At 34.9% G+C, this 19,342-nt stretch overlaps 2 protein-coding genes across 2 annotated transcripts; one reads left to right on the plus strand and one right to left on the minus strand.

Annotated features, from left to right (window-relative positions):
- The first annotated feature begins 426 nt into the window (after positions 1–426).
- Positions 427–3,516, plus strand: LOC140959014 (uncharacterized). Its single transcript, XM_073416707.1, has 2 exons — positions 427–3,238; positions 3,321–3,516. Exons 1-2 carry the CDS (start codon positions 1,477–1,479, stop codon positions 3,425–3,427), a joined length of 1,869 nt encoding a protein of 622 aa, XP_073272808.1. The 5' UTR covers positions 427–1,476; the 3' UTR covers positions 3,428–3,516.
- Positions 3,517–14,103: 10,587 nt separating this feature from the next.
- Positions 14,104–15,048, minus strand: LOC140971903 (glutathione S-transferase T3-like). Its single transcript, XM_073434433.1, has one exon. It carries the CDS (start codon positions 15,046–15,048, stop codon positions 14,104–14,106), a length of 945 nt encoding a protein of 314 aa, XP_073290534.1.
- Between the last annotated feature and the right edge of the window lie 4,294 nt (positions 15,049–19,342).

Genomic DNA, 19,342 nt, shown 5'->3' on the forward strand with positions numbered 1-19,342 from the left:
TGCCCTATCGCATTATCACTTTCAAATGTTTCTACTAAACAAAGAAAGTGACCGCGAACTGCTTACAATAACCGAAGACACCCTTCTCAGTGTCATTCCAATGGATTTCATAAATGTGAGGATCACATGAATATCGCATTATCACTTTCAAATGTTTCTACTCAACAAAGAAAGTGACCGCGAACTGCTTACAATAACCCAAGACACCCTTCTCAGTGCCATTCCAATGGATTTCATATATGTGAGGATCACATGAACATATTACACATTTGAATCATCAATATGAACAGATCTTTTGATGCAATATTTTCACAATTCATCGTGGCCTTGTATTCTTGAGACCACCACCATTATTCTTTGGTGATCATTGAAGATGATAAATGACTGTAGAATCTATGAATTGGAAAGGATACATGTACAACTTCACTTGCAAAATCATTAGTTTCTATTACAATAATAATGCCCTTCTGCATGTTGCACTCAACCTATTAGGTTCTTCTTGCAGGAATAATGATCCTGTGTGCCTCATCACGATCACCTCATCATAATCAAGGATAAAAAATTGTATAGATATTAAGCGTCGCGACTAAACAAATGCCCTTTAAGACTAGATTTTCAGCATGCATGGACAAATGCAGGCAACAGTCAGCTAATTATGCCTAGAACACCTGGTTCATGAGGATCAAGATTGGTAAAACTTCTTTTTAGGCCTTTCACTAATCGTTTAGTCGTACATCTGGGAGCCGTATTTTCTTGAGACCTTCCCAATCTGTGCTGAACACTGCAGAAAAGTGATAATCAAGGTTGGTAAAACTTCTTTTTAGGCGTTTCACTAACTTAATGCCGGTATATATTGTAGTCGAATTTTCTTGAGACCATCCCCATCTGTACTTGATACTGCATAAAAAATGCTCCCATTTGCTTAAAAAAGTTCCTGGATTATTAGAAAATTGAGATTCAGAATTAAAAAGTTACAAGGGACCACTATACCACTTGTAATTTCAACAGGCAATTTTCAGATATTAAGCCTTTTGTCTAAGTGGGCATTCTTGTTCTTGATAAATTAATGTCATCCCTTTTTCACATGAGACAAAAACTTTCCATTTGAGGGACAGACAAGTGAGGAAGATTCATAGATTGAGTCGTGGTTAAACCTTTGTTTATCCAAGAAAAGAAAGTGTAAAGTTAAGGTAACAGCGAAACTTAGGCAAGATCCAACTCTTAACAGTCCGATGTGTGAAGCACTGACATAATTTAATGTTATATTTAGTACAACTTTGTCTTTGATTATGTTTAATAATTGTTAATTAATCAGTCAGTGATACATTCTTTCATACAAAATGTATTTGATATTGCTAAATTTGCACAAAAGTCTTCACATGCGCCGCTTGTTGTCACCACTTGGCCTAATCAACATGCTAATTAAACGTCTACTTTCCAAACTCTTTAACTCCAAATTCTGAAGAAAAGTAAAAAATGCCAACTTGCAGCAATGGTATATTTCGAAATATGACTACTGAACAATCTTGCACCAAATCTTGTTGTTTGTTTTGCATCATGAAGGAGCAAGATTCAACAATCAGAAAAGCTGCAATAAAAGAATACCTAAAAGGAATACCTTTTCTTGATTCTGAAGTACTTATTCTTGTTGTAAGCTCACTATGGAACATCGCTATGACTCAGCCAAATGATCAAGAACTTCCCTCTCTTGGTGTCTTTGAATGCATGGCTGGTTTGATAAGAAAAGCTCTCCATGATAGAACGTGGCTACTTACACATCAGAATATATACATCCCATATTATGCAGCTCATATTATCGGCTCATATACTATGAACGAAGTCGAATCCGCGGTAAGAGCTGTCGACTCAGGAGTCATTCCACCATTGTTAGAGCTTTTGAGAGGAAAAATGAGTTGGGTAGAGCAAAGAGTTGCTGTTCGAGCTCTCGGTCATCTTGCTAGCTACGAAATGACGTTTGAAGCCATTAAGGCATATGGAGATGAAATGGTTAAATTAGCCATGTGTTTAGCTTCATCCTGCCTGGAAGTGGTCTATAACAGGTTTGTGGGAGTGAAGGCTAGGAAAAGGAGAGCGAGGTATCACATTAACTTACTTACACGAGGTGTTGGAGGGGTTGAAATGGAAAACCAAAAAGCGGAGGAATGGGCCAGCCAACTTCAGTGTTGGAGTATACATCTTTTGAACTGTTTTGCAATAAAGGGAATATCTTTGAATCTCATTTGCAAGCAAGAGTTCTTGAAGGATTTGTATGAAATGTGGGGTGGATTAGTAAATCAATCATCACCTGCCGGAGTTGGACTTATAAGAATTCTATGTTACAGTGAGCTTGGAAGAGAAAGCATATCGGAATGGAGACATGTTATCGAGAATTTATGTCATCTTTCGAGATCTTCCGGTGATTGGCAGTACATGGGAATTGATTGTCTTCTATTACTCCTTAAAGATCCAAAGACAAGGCATAAAGTTTTTGACATTGCTGCATCGTACCTCATCGATTTGATTGAGCTTAGGAATCTTGGAAACAGGCCAAATGTTGGTGAGACGATCACAAGGGCACTTCTCAGTAACTTTAAGCACCATCAAAACTCAGAAATCAAGAATCCTAGTGTCCAAAAAGCCATAAAAGAGTTATGGATTTTGAAGGCAGAGAAGAGAAAACAAGAGCAAAACATGTCTAGTGAGAACCTTGAAGAAAAAAGGGTAAAGGTAAACGTATTAAAACAAGAAGGAAACCGCATGTTTTTCTTAGGACAGATCGAGAAAGCCAAGTTGAAATACACCGAGGCTCTAGAATTTTGCCGATTAACACATAGAAATGATAGAGTTGCATTGCATAGCAATAGGGCGCAATGCAGTTTGCTGCTAAGAAATTCAGATTCCGCCATAAGTGATGCAACTCGAGCTCTTTGCCTTTGTAGCCCTCCAAATACTCATGCCAAAAGCCTTTGGTATAGATCACAAGCCTATGACATGAAAGGGATGGCCAAAGAGAGCTTGTTAGATTGCATTACTTTCATCAATCTTTGCATCAAGATGAACGCAGAAAATCACTTAAAAATTCCATATTACGCAGTCCGAATGATCAGCAAGCAGATGGATTTTACGTGGATATTTAGAGCTGCTCGGCTCAAGGCACTGAGTACTTGTCCTCGAGTTAGAGATCAAGAAAATAGGGGGAAAATGCGTGTCCAGCTGCGAAACGAGAGCTCCATATCAGGTAAGTTTATTGTTTATATCTGTTATATGATCATGTGTTCTGAAAGTTGAAATTGATTCTGTCACTTTGTGTTGATTTTAAGGCCTGTCAACGATTTTAGAAGATCAGCCATTTCCTGGAAAAGATGGCTGTGAAAGGAAAAAGATAGAAAAGGCTAAAGGAAGAAACAAACTGATCATCTCTAGCTAGGATTAATATAGTTGATTATTCCATAATCAAGAACAGTTTAATTTGTGAGATGTTACTTGATGTGTATACATTTAATCTACGAGTAAATCTTAAATCTTCTGATAGATTCACTATTAAATTATATTAAGAATATGACGTGAGAGCATAAAAAAAACTATTTTGCTTGATTTGATTAGCTTCCCAAAATAGTAGCACGCACCAGCACTTAATTAATAAAAATAATTTGTTTCATGTCTGGATAAAGCATATACTGATTATGAAAAAAACGTATAAAAAAAACAACTGTCTGTTACTAATTCCAGTGTTTTTTTGACGTACATTGAAGATTGTTCAAGACGTTGATCGAATGTTCGGATTATACGGTTAGTACACATATCATTCACATCTATACACACATTTTAGTCGAATTATTATTTATTAGATAGGATTATTGTGAGTCATGAAGATTTAGAGAAAGGTGCTGAGTAAATAACAAATGAGAATTTTATCTGAGATTATATTGAAAAGCAAAGCTTTGAACTGTTGAGATAGATAGTCTAAGATTACGCAATACTCAATAAGCAATCACAAGCAATAACATGCATGAACATGACAATATATCCACACAAAAGATTACTTGGTTTGATCAAATTAGTCTACGTCCACGGGAAGAAGAGTATGAATTTCATTCATTAATCTCGCTGAAAGTACAATTCCAGTTACAGAATTACAACCACTCCAATTCACGACCTCCCTTCTGCCTAAATTCTCTATGTACTGTTTTCACTACCAATACCCCGATAATTCCCCAAGAAGAAATAACCCGAATAAGAAAACCCTTATGATCTCTCTTAGAAGATCTATGCCTCCTTCTATCCTTTTGTCATCGGTAAAAGTCTTCCAGAATTTCTTGATTCTCTCGTAAATTTCCTTTGAGCGTTAATCCATCTGATTTATGAGCTCAGTACTTTTTTCTTTCAATGAATTCCCTGTCTTTTATAGGCTGTGAAAAAACCATCCTGAAAACGACTTCTTGGTAGTTGTTAAAACCATTATTAATTAGTTAACTTGAGTTGCCCCATTAACAACTTGAAAAATTGTTAACTCTTGCTGCTTCAACTTGAGCCACACCAACTTTCTGTCTCTCCAGTTCGAGTTGTCTTCACCAGCTTGAGTTCCTTCCGGCTTGAGTTTCTCAACAACTTTAGCTGTCGTCCAAACTCTGACCGCTAGTCCAACTCTAGCCGCTCATGTTGTTTCAATGACTTGAGTTGGAATTCTCATTTCAAACCATCAACGAGAGTTGTTGTTCCAGTTTGTTAATTTCCAAGTCATTTTACAATTCTCCACCTTGACTTACAATTAACTCTACCTCCAACAATTCATCCATCGTACTCTCCTTACATCCAAGCTCCGCAGAGCTTCAAACTGCTTGCGCATTCACTAAGTTCAAGCACCTCCTGACCTTAGCTGTGGGTAATTCCTTTGTGAGCAAATATGCATGATTTTCTTTTGTTGGTATCTTCACCATGTTCACCAAACCCTTCGAGATGACATCCCTCGCAAAATAAAGCTTTACATTGATATATTTCAACCTCTCAAAAAAAAATCTGATGCTTCGTTAGTTAAATTGTGCTCTGGTTGTTGAAATGAATATTGACCATCCCAATGACTTCTTCCAAGATTTGCCATAAACTTGCTGATCACACTCACAACATAGGCCAAATCCGATCTACTACGCACCATCCCATACATTAAACTCCCAATTCCGTTTGAATATGAGTCTATGACACTCTTGCCATTTGTTCATCACTTTCTGGAGATTGATCACTAGAAAGTTAAAAGTATTGACCCGAAGGGATTGTCAGTGGCTTAGTTGTATGCATGTTGAACCGGTGCAGTACCTTTTTTCAGGTATGATCTTTGAGACAGAAACAAGTTCCTTTCTTTCACGTTTCTGACTATGTCTAAGGATGGAAATGGACATGGTTAAAACCCGGCTCCGTGTTAAACCCAGTGTTCTAAAAAGCTCGCTTAAACGCGCTTAAGCTTGAAGTTCGGCAAAAACGCCCCACTTCGGAGAAAGCGGAAAAAAGCGGTCAAACTGTAATTTGACCGAATTAAGTATAATTAAGCGCGCTTAAGCACAATTAATTGCATCTATTTATTTTTTAATTTTTTTATTTTGAAGGTATGTCTTTTTATTTTAAAATAATAAATTAAGTTTATAATTTAGATGTTTATTTTTTAATTTTAGTTATGATTAAGCGTGTCTGATAATGATTTGTCAAATATTTAATATTTTTAATGTGATCTAGTTGCAAAAACAAATAAAGATTGTAATTTTGATATTTTTATGATTTTATAAATATAAGAATTAATGCATCAGACTTAAATTTATCATATTTATGTATTATTTTATATATTTATTGGTTTAAGATAATTACAATTACAATAAAGATAAAAAAATACTTTTTCACGCTTAAGCATGTGCTAATCTCGCTTAAGCTTGAAAAGCTTGGAGCTCGACATTCGCGCTTCGGGGCGCTTCACGCTTTTTAGAACCTTACTTAAACCCTCCCGGGGCAGTTAAAACCTAGACAAATGGGTTTGGGGTGGGACAGGTCTGAATCAACGGGTCTNATAATTTATTTAATTTTTTTAACTAAATGTATAGCGGGTCCACGGGGTTGGACTTTCTAGGTTTTGATGTGGGGCGGATTTAAAAAAGAGGCGGGGCAGGTTCGAGTCCCTGGTCCTAATTTTTCTTGGCAGGACAGTTTTGGATCGCCCAATTGTCACCTCTAACTATGTCCATGCCTATAATCCTTTTGACCATTATCAAATCCTTCATCTCGAATTCATCATTTCTCTGAATTTCAGTCATGTTTTCACTTGCAACTAGCATGTCGTCCACATAAAGAAAAAAATAGACAACAATTTTACTTCTCTCTTTTAATGTATACACAACTGTTATAGCTGCTCCTAGTGAAATTCACCTTCATCATGGTCTCTTCAAATTCTCCATGTAAAAAGGTTGTTCTTAATCCAATTGTTCTAGCTCCGCATCAACCGAGCAACCAAAGCAAGTAAAATCTTTACTGAACAATGTTTCACCACCGGCGAGAAGATTTCATTGAAGTTCATCCCTTCAACTTGTGTAAATCTCTTAGACACAAGTCTTGCTTTATATATCTCATACTCAACACCTGAAGGTCACTAATTTTCTTGTAAATCCACTTACATCCCATCACTCTCTGATTCTTTGGTCTATCCACAAGTACCCAGGTGTGATTTTTATCCAAAGAGGCCATTTTTTCTTCCATTGCTACTTATGAGTGTTTCTTTTCATTTCTCTTCAAGGATTTTTTATATGTTTTTGGTTCAATATAAGACATATTTTCTGCCATGTTAAATTCATATGATATAATGTTTGCATGCCCATATCTCATATGTGGTTTGTATTGGCCCTGTCTCTCACCATATTATAGTAGTTCTGTTCATTTGTAGTTTGTACTGGTCCTTGATCCTCAGTTTCCTGTTCCACAACTTCAATTTCCTCATCAGTCTTTTCCACATACACTTGAGTATTCTGGTCCTGATGCTCCATCTCAACTTGAGTATTATCAAGATTAACTATAGCCGTTGAGAATCATGTGTCTTGTTGGACATAATAACTCATTTTCATTTCTACAAAGACCACATGTGTCTTGCTTCCACTTTTTCTTGTCTGACGTGAGCATATGCCAGGCACCCACACACTTTCAAGTTCCTGTAATCGGCTGGCTTTCCATTCCATAGCTCAATAGGTTTCTTGAAATTGATGGCTTATGCTCACCTATTGGTAAAGTAACTAACCTAGATTTGCATTCACCAACATGCACCTCACCCTCTCCAAGAGAGTCTGGTCATTTTTTGCTGCATTTAAGAAAAAATGGTTCATGTCAAAAGGAAGAACAAACGTGTAAGAAATGACGACGATCATACACTACAAGAAAAATGATTTTCCGCAGCACGTCGTCAACAATGTGCATTAAAAGCATGCTGTGAATATTACTTTTCACGGCGTGCACCCATATGTACGCTGTTAATATTGTTGCACTTGACAGAAATAACGACGTGCATTAAAAGCACTCTGCGGATAGTAATATCCGCAGCATGCATTTATGTGTGCTGTTAATATATTATATAAACGACAGCGTGCAGTTATATGTGAGTTGTTAATAACATATGCAATTTTCGCAACACACAATAAAAGCACGCCGTTAATAGTATTATTAACAGCGTGCATATTTATGTGCGCTGTTAATAGTAAAAAAAAGTTTAAAACAAAATCGTGTCTAGACTAATAACGGCGTACATTAATCGCATCCCGTCAATATAATAATTTACGGCATGAAAATTGACACGCTGCGAAATAAATTAGCGACGGTTTTGTGTAAACCGTCGCTAGTTTTGTGTAAATCGTCGCTAAATAGCGATGGTTTGAACAAAACCGTCGGAAATTTTAAATTAGCGACGGTTTCAAAATCACCGTCGCGTACCAGTGATTGAGGTCCCTGAGCACACTCCACATAAGAACAAAATACACCATCTACAGAGAGTGTTGGAGTGCTTAGAAGGCTTCAATCGGATGAAAACAGAAAACTTACAAATTATTCGATGGTCGGAGGTAACGCTTGATTTGCTTCCACATATTATTGATCATGTTTATAAATATATAGAAACATGAATTTTGAGAACAATTCTAACATTTGGTATCATAACAGTGATACCTATGTCTTGAAAATATTTTTTTTCATTTTAAGAAAATCAGATATCATGAACTTTAAGAAATTATTTATGGAAGTTTTGCGTAAGAAACTTGAAATTTGAAATTATGACATAATTATATTAAGAAACTTACCTGAGAATTTTGTTCTCAGTTGCACCTTGAAGTCTTAAAAATTAAATAAAGTTTCTGAACTTTAAAATAAAATGAGAATTTTTTAGAACAAAACATTGGGAAGTAGAAGTTGCACATGAATTCAAAAGTTGTGTGTGTCGGCAATTGCATTCAGAAGCTAAATGAAATAGCTTGCATTCAATTGCCGAGACAAAATGTGCAGTGCAATGAATTGATAAAGCATGCAATTTCCAAGACAAAATATGCAGTGTGATGAATTGATAAATAAGACCCACACAATTGAAGTCTTCACTTATTATGCATTATTTTATTATTATTATTATTATTATTTAAAAAAAATTAAAAAATAATAATGAAAATAAAAATAATAACAATAATAATTAATGTGTTATTAAGTTATATGTATAATTATACGTATTGCATTTGGATAATTTATACACATTAAAATAGTTCTAAAGTTTTTGTAAAATTTAATTTGTGTATTAAAATGTTTATTCTGTTTTTGTATTTATAATTTATTGTTTATGTATATACATACTATATTAAGTGGATTAATATTGATACACTGAAATTAAAATCATAAATTTTTTTATGCTTTTAATATGAGATTTCAGAACATTAAAATACACATTATGTTCATATTAAATTATATAAAGTTGTTTATAATTTTAAATGAACATATCAAGTAAAAATGTGAATATAAAATTTTTTAATAAAATATTTTATCTTATAAAGATTCATATCAATGTGGATAATTAAGTTAAATAATAATTATAAGGTGACGTAAGAAAACATGATCTGAGGGAGTTTTTCATAGATCGATTTAAATTGTCTTCACTTGCCACTGGTCTCCCTGATGAACGTTGCTCTGTCTAGGAGTTCGGTATTTAAAGGATTTCAGCCTTACTTATCTTTCCTGAGAGCACTCTTGGAAAATGTTTATTATGTCACTAAATAATTATTATATGAAGCATTAAGTAAAGCCAAAATTTTGTTTAGTGAACCATATAATTTTTAAATAATTGAGGAATAGCCACAACATCTTTAATTATGAAAAATTATGCATTAAGTGAATTTGGATCACATAATGGACATCAATTGTAATTAATTATATAAACATAATAAATTTTATCCCGCAAGGATTTTTGTTATATTTATATAACTAATTAGGTTAAAATATCAAAATTATATTTTTCTTAATTTATCCACATGAGTTAAGGGAAAATATATTTTGTTAGTTTTATCATAAAGTTCCAGAAAAATCTTATTGAATTAAAATTTTGGCTCACAAGCAAATTTTATGTCACTAGATTTTTAAAACAACATTTACATTAGTAAAACATGATATTATCTCAAAATATAAAAATATTATATTTTTATGCAATTATGTAACTTGCGAGTTTTTCTGATATGAAATGTGACATTTCTGAACTGAAAGGCAATAATTATAAAATATGGAAAGAAAGAATTCTTCTTCAATTGAGGTGGATGGATATTGATTATGCTATATGGAAAGACGAACCATCTGCTATTACTGAAAACAGTATTCCAGATGATGTTGATCTTTATGAAAAATTGGAGCGATCTAATCGACTCTGTGTAATGTTCATAAAGACCAAAATCTCTGCTGGTATGAGTGGTTCCGTCGATCAGCATAATAATATAAAAGAATTACTGAAGGCTATTGATGAACGGTTTCACTATTTAGATAAGGCACTTGCCAACAACCTAATTATGAAATTCTCTTCAATAAGGCTCACTAATGTGAGAGATGTGCGAGAGCACATCATGAAAATGCGGGACATTGCGGCTCGACTCAAGACACTTGAAGTAGAAATATCTGAAATTTTTCTTGTACACTACATTTTATGCACTCTTTTACAACAATATGGACCCTTCAAAATTTTCTACAACACACATAAGGATAAGTGGTCAATAAATGAATTAATTATCATGTGTGTTCAAGAGGAAGGAAGGTTGTTAATAGAAACAAATGATAATGTTTTTATGACTACACAAGGAAAGTATAAGAAATAAGCCAAAGTCAAGGGAAAAGGCAAAGAAATATTTCCACCCCAACCCGACATCAAGAAAGAGTCCAAGTGTTTCTTCTCTAAAAAGACGGGACACATGAAGAATGATTGCAATAAATTTAAGGATTGACTTGAAAAAAAAGGTATTCCTATTTCATTTTTCTGTTATGAATCTAATATGATTGATATGATTTATAACACATTGTGGATTGATTCTGGTTCTACAATTAATGTTACAAATACCTTGTAGAGTATGCAAATCCTAAGGAAACCTCAAGGAAATGAGCGGAACATCTATTCAAGAAACAAGATGTCTTCGCATGTAGAGGATATTAGGACTTACTGCCTTATATTGGATAGTTGTTTTATTTTAAAATTGGAAAATACATTTTATGTTCTTAGTATTTTTAGGAATTTAATTTCAGTTTCAAATCTTGTACCCCTTGGTTATTCATTCCAGTTTTTGGAAAAATCAATAAATTTATTTTATAAATCAAATATTGTTGGAAATGTTACAATGATTGATAATCTTTTCTATATTTCTTTACAAAATAATACCACCACTATGTATGTTCAAAGATGTATTAAAAGATATGTTGTAAATAAATATTCCTCTATATTGAGATTGAGATACATCTCCATAGAGAGGATTAAAAGATTAGTGAATGATAAAGTACTTAGTACTTTAAATTTTACTGATTTTGAGACTTGTATGGACTACATAAAAGAAAAGCAGACCAATAAGTCTAAAAAAGGTGCTAAGAGAAGTACATAAATATTAGAAATCATACATTCAGATATTTGTTGTCCGGATATAGACATGCAAAGTCCGAAATACTTCATCTCTTTTATTTATGATTACTCACGATACATGTATATCTACATGCTTCATAACAAAAATGAAGCACTTGAAGTCTTTAAGGTTTTTAAAGCTGAAGTGGAGAAGCAATGTGTAAAAAAAATTAAGATTGTGAGAACCGATAAAGGTAGAGAATATTACGGTAGATACACTGAGAATGGACATACACCTAGTCTATTTGCGAAGTTTATCCAGGAACATGGGATTGTTGCCCAATATATTATGTTCGATTCTCTGGATCAAAATGGCGTATTTGAGAGGAGAAACCAAACATTATTGGACATGGTGAAGAGCATGTTTAGTAGCTCCAAACTTCTTAAATTCTTATGGACTGAAGCTCTTAAGACAGCTGTGTATATATTAAACCGAGTTCCAACTAAGGCTATCCCAAAGACGCCATTTGAATTATTTAAATGTTGGAAACCGAGTTTGCAACATATACGCATTTGGGTTGTCCTTCAGAAATAAGAGTTTACAACACACATGAAAAGAAACTGGACCCAAGAACTATAAGTGGATATTTCATCGGGTATGTCGAAAAATCCAAAGGGTACAGATTCGATTGTCCATCTCACAACACTAGAATTGTGGAATCAAAAAATGCAAAATTTCTTGAGAATGACTTGATTAGTATGAGTGATCAGTCAAATAACATAGTTTTTTAGAAAGATCACATTAATTCACAATCCTCTTGTTCAAATGATAGATTAGTTGTTATTCACATCCCTCAAGACCAAACAGGTGTTAGGCAATCGATTACTGAAATTCCACAAATCGCTGATGAAAATCCAGAAGATCTAGTGATTATGTTGTGTATTTGCAAGAATCAGATTTTAACATTGGAGCCGAAATTGATCCTGAAACGTTTTTACAAGCCATAAGAGCACCCGCATTGGTGGGTGTTATAACACCCACCATCTCATCAAAAATCGTAGGGTCCACATGTCACATACACATTACATTAACACATCTATTCTCTCACATTCATTTTAACATTCACACTCATTATTTGTAGTTCCCGCTGTCCACTCATTCATCTTATTCTTACTTTAAATTAAATAAATTCAATTTCAAATTTTTTAAGAAATTTAAATTATTATTATTTTAAATTAATAATAATATGTTTTTATATATTTAGTACGTAAAATAATTTATTTTATGAGTGTCACTTATTTAAAATTAAAAATTTATTATAAACCTAAAATAAAACGGTACAACATATAATAATTAATAACACTTGCATAAAAATAAAAGAAAATAAATTAAACTTAAGAGAAGATGCAAAATACTAATTCAAGTATTGTTGTTGTATTGTGACCAAATATGTTCAACTAAGTCAGCACGAAGTTGGTGATGCACATGAGTGTCACGTATTTCGGAATTTGTTCGGAGATATTCATGAAATCCTCGGTTTGAGCCCTGGACGGGTTGTGCGGGTTCGTCACCTTCATCGTTGTACCAATTTGTCACGTGAACCCCTTCATCTTCGACAATCATGTTATGTAAAATAATGCATGCTAACATAATATATTTTAACTTTTTTCTGTACCAATAACGAGCTGGACCTCTGACAATTGCCCATCGAGCTTGGAGCACCCCAAATGCTCGTTCAACATCTTTTCTTGCAGACTCTTGTCTTTCCTTAAAAAACCTCTTCTTTGGATCCTCTGGGCAAGGAAAAGCCTTAACGAAAGTGGTCCATTCCGGATATATTCCATCTGTTAAATAATACCCCTTCGTATATTGAGTCTCGTTGACCATGAAATTAATCTCTGGTGCATTTCCTTGCAAGACGTTATTGAATATGGGAGATTCGTACAACACGTTAAGATCATTACGTGAACCGGCGACACCAAAGAATGCATGCCATATCCACAAGTCTTGAGACGCGACCGCTTCAAGCACGATTGTCGGTGACCCATGGCCTCTTGTAAACTGGCCTTTCCAAGCAACTGGGCAATTTTTCCATTCCCAGTGCATGCAATCAAGACTGCCCAACATTCCAGGGAGCCTGTGCCTTTCATCATGCATTTGAAGAAGACGTTGAACATCATCAGCATTTGGCCTTCTCAAATATCGATCACTAAATAGTTCAACCACATATCCGCAGAACTTGAAAAGACACTTGATGGCAGTTGATTCACCCATGCGTAGGTACTCGTCAAGATGGTCGGCCGAGACTCCATACGCCACTTGACGAATTGCAGCCGTGCATTTTTGTAGTGGTGACAAGCCTTTTCTTCTCGCAGCATCGTCTCTTTGCTGAAAATACGGTGAACGATCCTCAAGTGCATTCACTATTCGAAAGAATAACTCTCTTCGCATGCGAAATCGTCTTCGAAATATTTGATCTGGATACACCGGGTTTATGGAGAAATAATCATTGAAGAGCCTTGCATGCCCGACTTCACGATTTCTTTGGATGAACCTTCTTCTTCGCCGCATCACGTTATTACTTTGATATGCTTCAACTATTTGTCGACTTTGTTGAAGTATCAATGACATTAGCTCTTTCCCCGGATCATAATCTTCGTCATCAACTTCAACTTGGACTTCGTTCTCACTTGTCGAGCTAGAGGTTGAACTACTGGAATATTGAGACATTTTGGAGTAAAAAAATTCAAGTGTATGTGTTTGCCAAATGGTATGTTTGTTGAATGAAGAATTGTATAGTTCAAGGTGTCTATTTATATTGAAATTTGCAACGGCTATATTCCAACGGCTATATTCCAACGACTACTTTCCAATGACCATATTTGCAACAGCTATATTCCAACGACTACTTTGCAACAACTGCATTAATTGATCAGAGAGTTACATTAACGAAAATGAAAATTACAATGAATGAAAATTATAACAAATGAGAATTACAATAATAAAAAATTACAATAACTGAAAATTAAATATTCCATCTCCCCCTAATCTCTTGACATAGACGTTCGTGGATGATAAGTTGCTCATATGTCATTTGTGAAGTATCCTTCGAAAGGATTGCATATTCCTTTAGTTGAACTTTGGCCATAGCAGCTTTTGCTTTCATCTCCTCTACTTCGAGTTGTTTTTGTTTCATAATAACTTCAACTTTTTTCATGCTTGTATATTCAGTAAACTTTGCAAACATATTGTCCAAGTTTGTTGTCATACACTCCATGTCCGATCTCGTTTTACCTTTTCCCTTTTTTTTTGCTGCCTTCTGACCCATTGGACGATTTTCTTCTTCGTTTAGGTCTACATGTAGACTCGCATCTTGGTTGGATGAGGTGTTGCTTGCTCTCGACTCCGAGGTCCTTGCCTTCTTCGTGCTAACAAGGTGATCAACGGACTGTGGAGTAAACATTGGACGGTCTTTTACGATCCCCCACACATGCTCAAGATTAAATGCGATGCCGTTATTTTCCTCACGATATTTTTCATACGCAAGCCGTAGTATATCCTCATCACTGTGGCCGCTACGATATGCACTATAAATACTATTGTAATTTGCATTGAAGCGATATACTTTTTTTTGGATGGTATTGTGCCAGTGCGATCGTATGACACTTGCACTTCTATTGGGTATACCTGCAGGACGATTGTTATTGTAGTAGCTTGCAACACGTCCCCAGAAAGCTTCCGCCTTTTGATCATTGCCGATGATTGGGTCATCACTGATAGTGACAAACGATCTCGTTAAGACCTCGTCTTCAACTTTTCTCCAGGTTGATCGTTTTTTTCTACCCTCAGCTCCAGAATCCACATTCTCCAAATTTACGACTTCAATTGGGGATTCACGGTCGGACAATTGAGTCTCTGGGACAAAATTCGGAGTGGCCGGTTCATTTTCCGTCGGAGAAATAAATGGCATACTGGTTGCATGTGGATTAGATGGATAGTTTGGTGGATATGGATTATATGGATATTTTGGTGGATATGAATTATAAGGATAATTTGGTGGATATGGATTATGTGGATAATTTGGTGGGTATGGAAAATATGGATAATTTGGTGGAATTTGCGAATTTTGAGAAGAAGTATTTTCTTTCGGATTTTTTGGATAATTCACGAAATTTCTAAAAAAACCCTCGGTAATTTTCATCCATTTCAGAACAAAGTAGGATTTAAGAAATTTTTTAAAAAAATAATTTGAGATGATGAAAATAGAAGAGAAAAGATTTTTGGAGTGAAGAATAATATGTTTTGATGTTTGAAATAATTTGTGTAGTGTGTGAATATTTATAGATGAATATATTATTTTTTTATTAAACTAGCCGTTAATTAGCCGTTAAAACAATTTTTTAATTTTATAAATAAAAACAACCGTTAGTTTTTAATTTATTTTAATATCCTAATTTATTTTTAAAAAATGAAAATTTGAAATTTAAACCAATACATTAAATAACATTAAATAAGGAAACATCATCACGTGTGTGGGACCCGCGTTTAGCGACGGTTTGAGAAAATCCGTCGCAAATAGCGACGATTTTTGAAAAACCGTCGTTAAATGACCAATTTTTTTAAAAAAATAAGCGGACAGAGGGGCGTTCAACATGTATCATTCTAGGAAAGATTCTCTCCGTATCTAAGAAAGATTCTCTCCATATCATTAGGGATTTTTTCTCATGTATCTAACAAAGATTCTCTCCGTATCATTCTAGCATTAGTTGTAAATTTTGACTTAGATTTATAACAAATGGTTGTGAAAACAGCTTTTCTCAACGAAAAATTAGAGGAAAAGGTTTATATGAAACAACCTGAATGATTATTCTCTAGTAATGGTGAGTACTTCGTACGTAAGCTTAAAAAATCTGTATATGGATTGAAACAAGCTTTCCGTTAATGGTATTTGAAATTTCATGATGTTATCTCTTCGTTCGGATTCGTAGATAACATCATGGATCAATGTATATACCAAAAAGTCAGTGGGAGTAAGATTTGTTTCCTTATTCTATATGTGGATGATATATTACTTGCAACCAATGATAAGATTTTGTTATATGAGGTGAAACCATTTCTCTCTAAAAACTTTGAAATGAAGGATATGGGTGATGCATCTTATGTCATTGAAATTAAGATACATAGAGACCGGATTCGAGGTATTCTAGGTATGTCTCAAGAAACCTATATCAACAAAGTTTTAGATAGAATTCGGATGAAATATTGTTCACCAAGTATAGATCTCATTGTGAAAGGAGATAAGTTCAATTTAAGTCAATGCCCAAAGAATGATCTAGAGCGGGAACAAATAAAAACATTCCTTATGCTTCTGTTGTCGAAAGCTCGATGTATGCTCAGGTTTGCAATAGACCTGACATTGTATTTGTTGTTGAGATGTTGGGAAGATATCAGAGTAATCTAGGTTTAGACCACTGGAAAGCTGTAAAGAAAGTGATGAGGTACCTTCAGGTGACCAAAGATTATATTTTTATGTTCAGACGAACTGAGAATTTGGAAGTAATTGGCTACTGTGATTCAGATTACGCTGGCTGCATTGATTCATGAAAATATACTTCAGGATATATTTTCATGCTAGCTGGTGGAGTTGTATCTCGGAGAAGTGCAAAGCATACATTGACAGCTACTTCCACTAGGGAAGCTGAGTTCGTAGCTTGTTTTAAGACAACCTCACATGGTGTATGGCTGAATAGTTTCATTTCGAGACTTAGAATTATGGATTCTATATCTAGGTTATTAAGAATATATTGTGTTAATTCAGCTGCTGTTTTTATGGCTAAAAATAACAAAAGTGGTAGTCGAAGCAAGCACATCGACATAGCCTACGATTTTGAAAAATGGTACATGCACTTCCTCAACTTTAGAAAATTGAAATGCGCATCCGCCTCTTATTTTGACAATAAGGCTCCCGCAATCATTCATTGATGGTATGAGAGACCTATAAATACCAGTGATTGAGGTCTCTAAGCACACACCTCATGAGAACAAAATACATCATCTACATAGAGTGTTGGAGTACTTAGAAGGCTTCAATCGGAGGAAAACAGAAAACTTACAAATTATTCGATGGCCGAAGGTAACGCTCGATCTGCTTCCGCATATTATTTATCATGTTTATAAATATGTAGAAACATGAATATTGAGAAAAATTCTAACACTGCCACCCCATTTTGTTATGGGTGTGTGGACCACGATTTTATGCCTCACCCAGAATTCTTACAAAATTCATTAAATTATTTATAGACAAATTTCAAGTCGTTTTGTTGGAACATTTCATATTCGCAATCTTGATTTTGATGTTAACAAAATTTGTTATTTTATTTCTAATCAATTTACTTAACTACGTAGTTATCGAGCCAAACTGAAGCTATCGAGACGCAAACTGAAGGCGCCAACTGATTCCCAAACTGAACCAGTTCAACTGATATATCAAGACCAGTTCAACTGATTGACCAACTGATAGGCAGTTCAGTAGAAGACCTTCAGAAGCCAGGCCAGCTGATGAAGAGCTCAACTGATGAAGAGCTTAGCTGACCGGTTTTACTGAAGTAGCGAAATCAGCTCAACTGATGAGCCAACTGATTTCACCAAACCAGTTCAACTGACCAGTTCAGAATATCAGTTAGGAATCAATCAAATTGCAGAACACGACAAGCTTATTCAAATGGAATCCAGCTGTGCGTATTAAGGAAAAGCTTTTGTCCAGTCAAAGGACAATAATGGACGTTGCAGCAGAACTTAAAGCCAAAAAACGTTCCAGAATGACGGTCAAAAAGTACAGACATATTTCGAAGAACGGATTCAAATTACAACAAACATAATTGATGAGTCTTGGTGTACGGTTTCATTTTCTCTATAAATACTAGACCAAGATCATCAATATACAAGTGTGGAAATACACAAGTGTGTGAAAAACAAGATAGAAGAAGAATGACACGCTCAACTCATATCAGCTTACAGAAGCAATCAGCCCAAGTTTGAGAGAACACTTCAAAGTGTTATCAACTTAGTTTAGAAGCATTTCTCTCTCAGTATGTGAGAACACTTTCGTGTTGTATTCATATATCAGTTCTCACACACACACGCACGATCATTCACGTACATACAGAAAATGGAGCGTATTGATAAGTCGAGTGAGTCTTACACAAAGAAATTAAACTTGTATATGTAGTCTTTAACACATAGACGTTAAACAAGTGTTGGCTGAAAGTTGTTACATTCAGTCTAGGCTAGGAGTTCAGTTAGGCAGTAGGGTAAGTCCTAAGCTGAGTGAGTTTGTACAAAGCATTGTATAAATAAAAGTCTTCTAGTGGATTCTATCTGAAGTGGTAGAAAGGGTGACGTTGGAGCAGTTGAAGTCTCCGAACATCTATAAATATATCTTGTATATTTAACTGCTTAACTTTTGTTTTCAAACTGATTTGATCAGTTCGAGCAATTATCAGTTCTCACAATAACTGAACTGATACATGCAAGAACTGATTCCCTTTATTTCGGTTATTCAGTTTACACAAGCTAAAAGGCTTTCAAATCATTCAGCTTTCTTAACGAAGGATTATTTCGAGTATTTTCCGCTTGGTTTAACATCAAACTCGATTGAATTCATCGGTATTTACATTCTTAGAACACGAGCTATTGAAGCTCATTGAGAATATTGTGTTTAAAGCACCTTCGCGGGTGTCAAAACCGATCCATCACGTTTTTTGTTCTCAAATACTCGCGTTTATACCTCATTTTGGCCTCTGTTATCACAGGTCACTCCTTGAACTTTTCTAGTGCATCAGACTTATTCCACATCTCTTATACCCAAAATTTTCTTGAATAATCATCAATAATTGACATGAAGAATCTCGCACCACCATGAGTTGTTGTCTGAGAGGGATCCCACAAGTCAGCATGCATATACTCAAATGGCTTGCTAGTCTTGTGAATAATTGTGTCAAAGCTCAATCTCTTCACCTTTCTTAGTTCACATTGTTCACAGAACTCCAAATCTTGGACCTTGTCACCACATGATAGATTTTGTTTGGACAATTCTATTAAACTTCTTTCACCAACATGGCCCAACCTCATATGCCAGAGCTTTGCCTTGCCTGTTTCTACATGTACTGATGTGGCATAATATCTAGTAACCATGTTGCCTTCTAATGCATACAATCCATTTTTCCTTTACCTTTCATGAAAACCAATTACCCATTTTGGGCATT

This window comes from Primulina huaijiensis, chromosome 2 (assembly GCF_012295235.1).
Source record: "Primulina huaijiensis isolate GDHJ02 chromosome 2, ASM1229523v2, whole genome shotgun sequence".
NCBI lineage: Eukaryota > Viridiplantae > Streptophyta > Magnoliopsida > Lamiales > Gesneriaceae > Primulina > Primulina huaijiensis.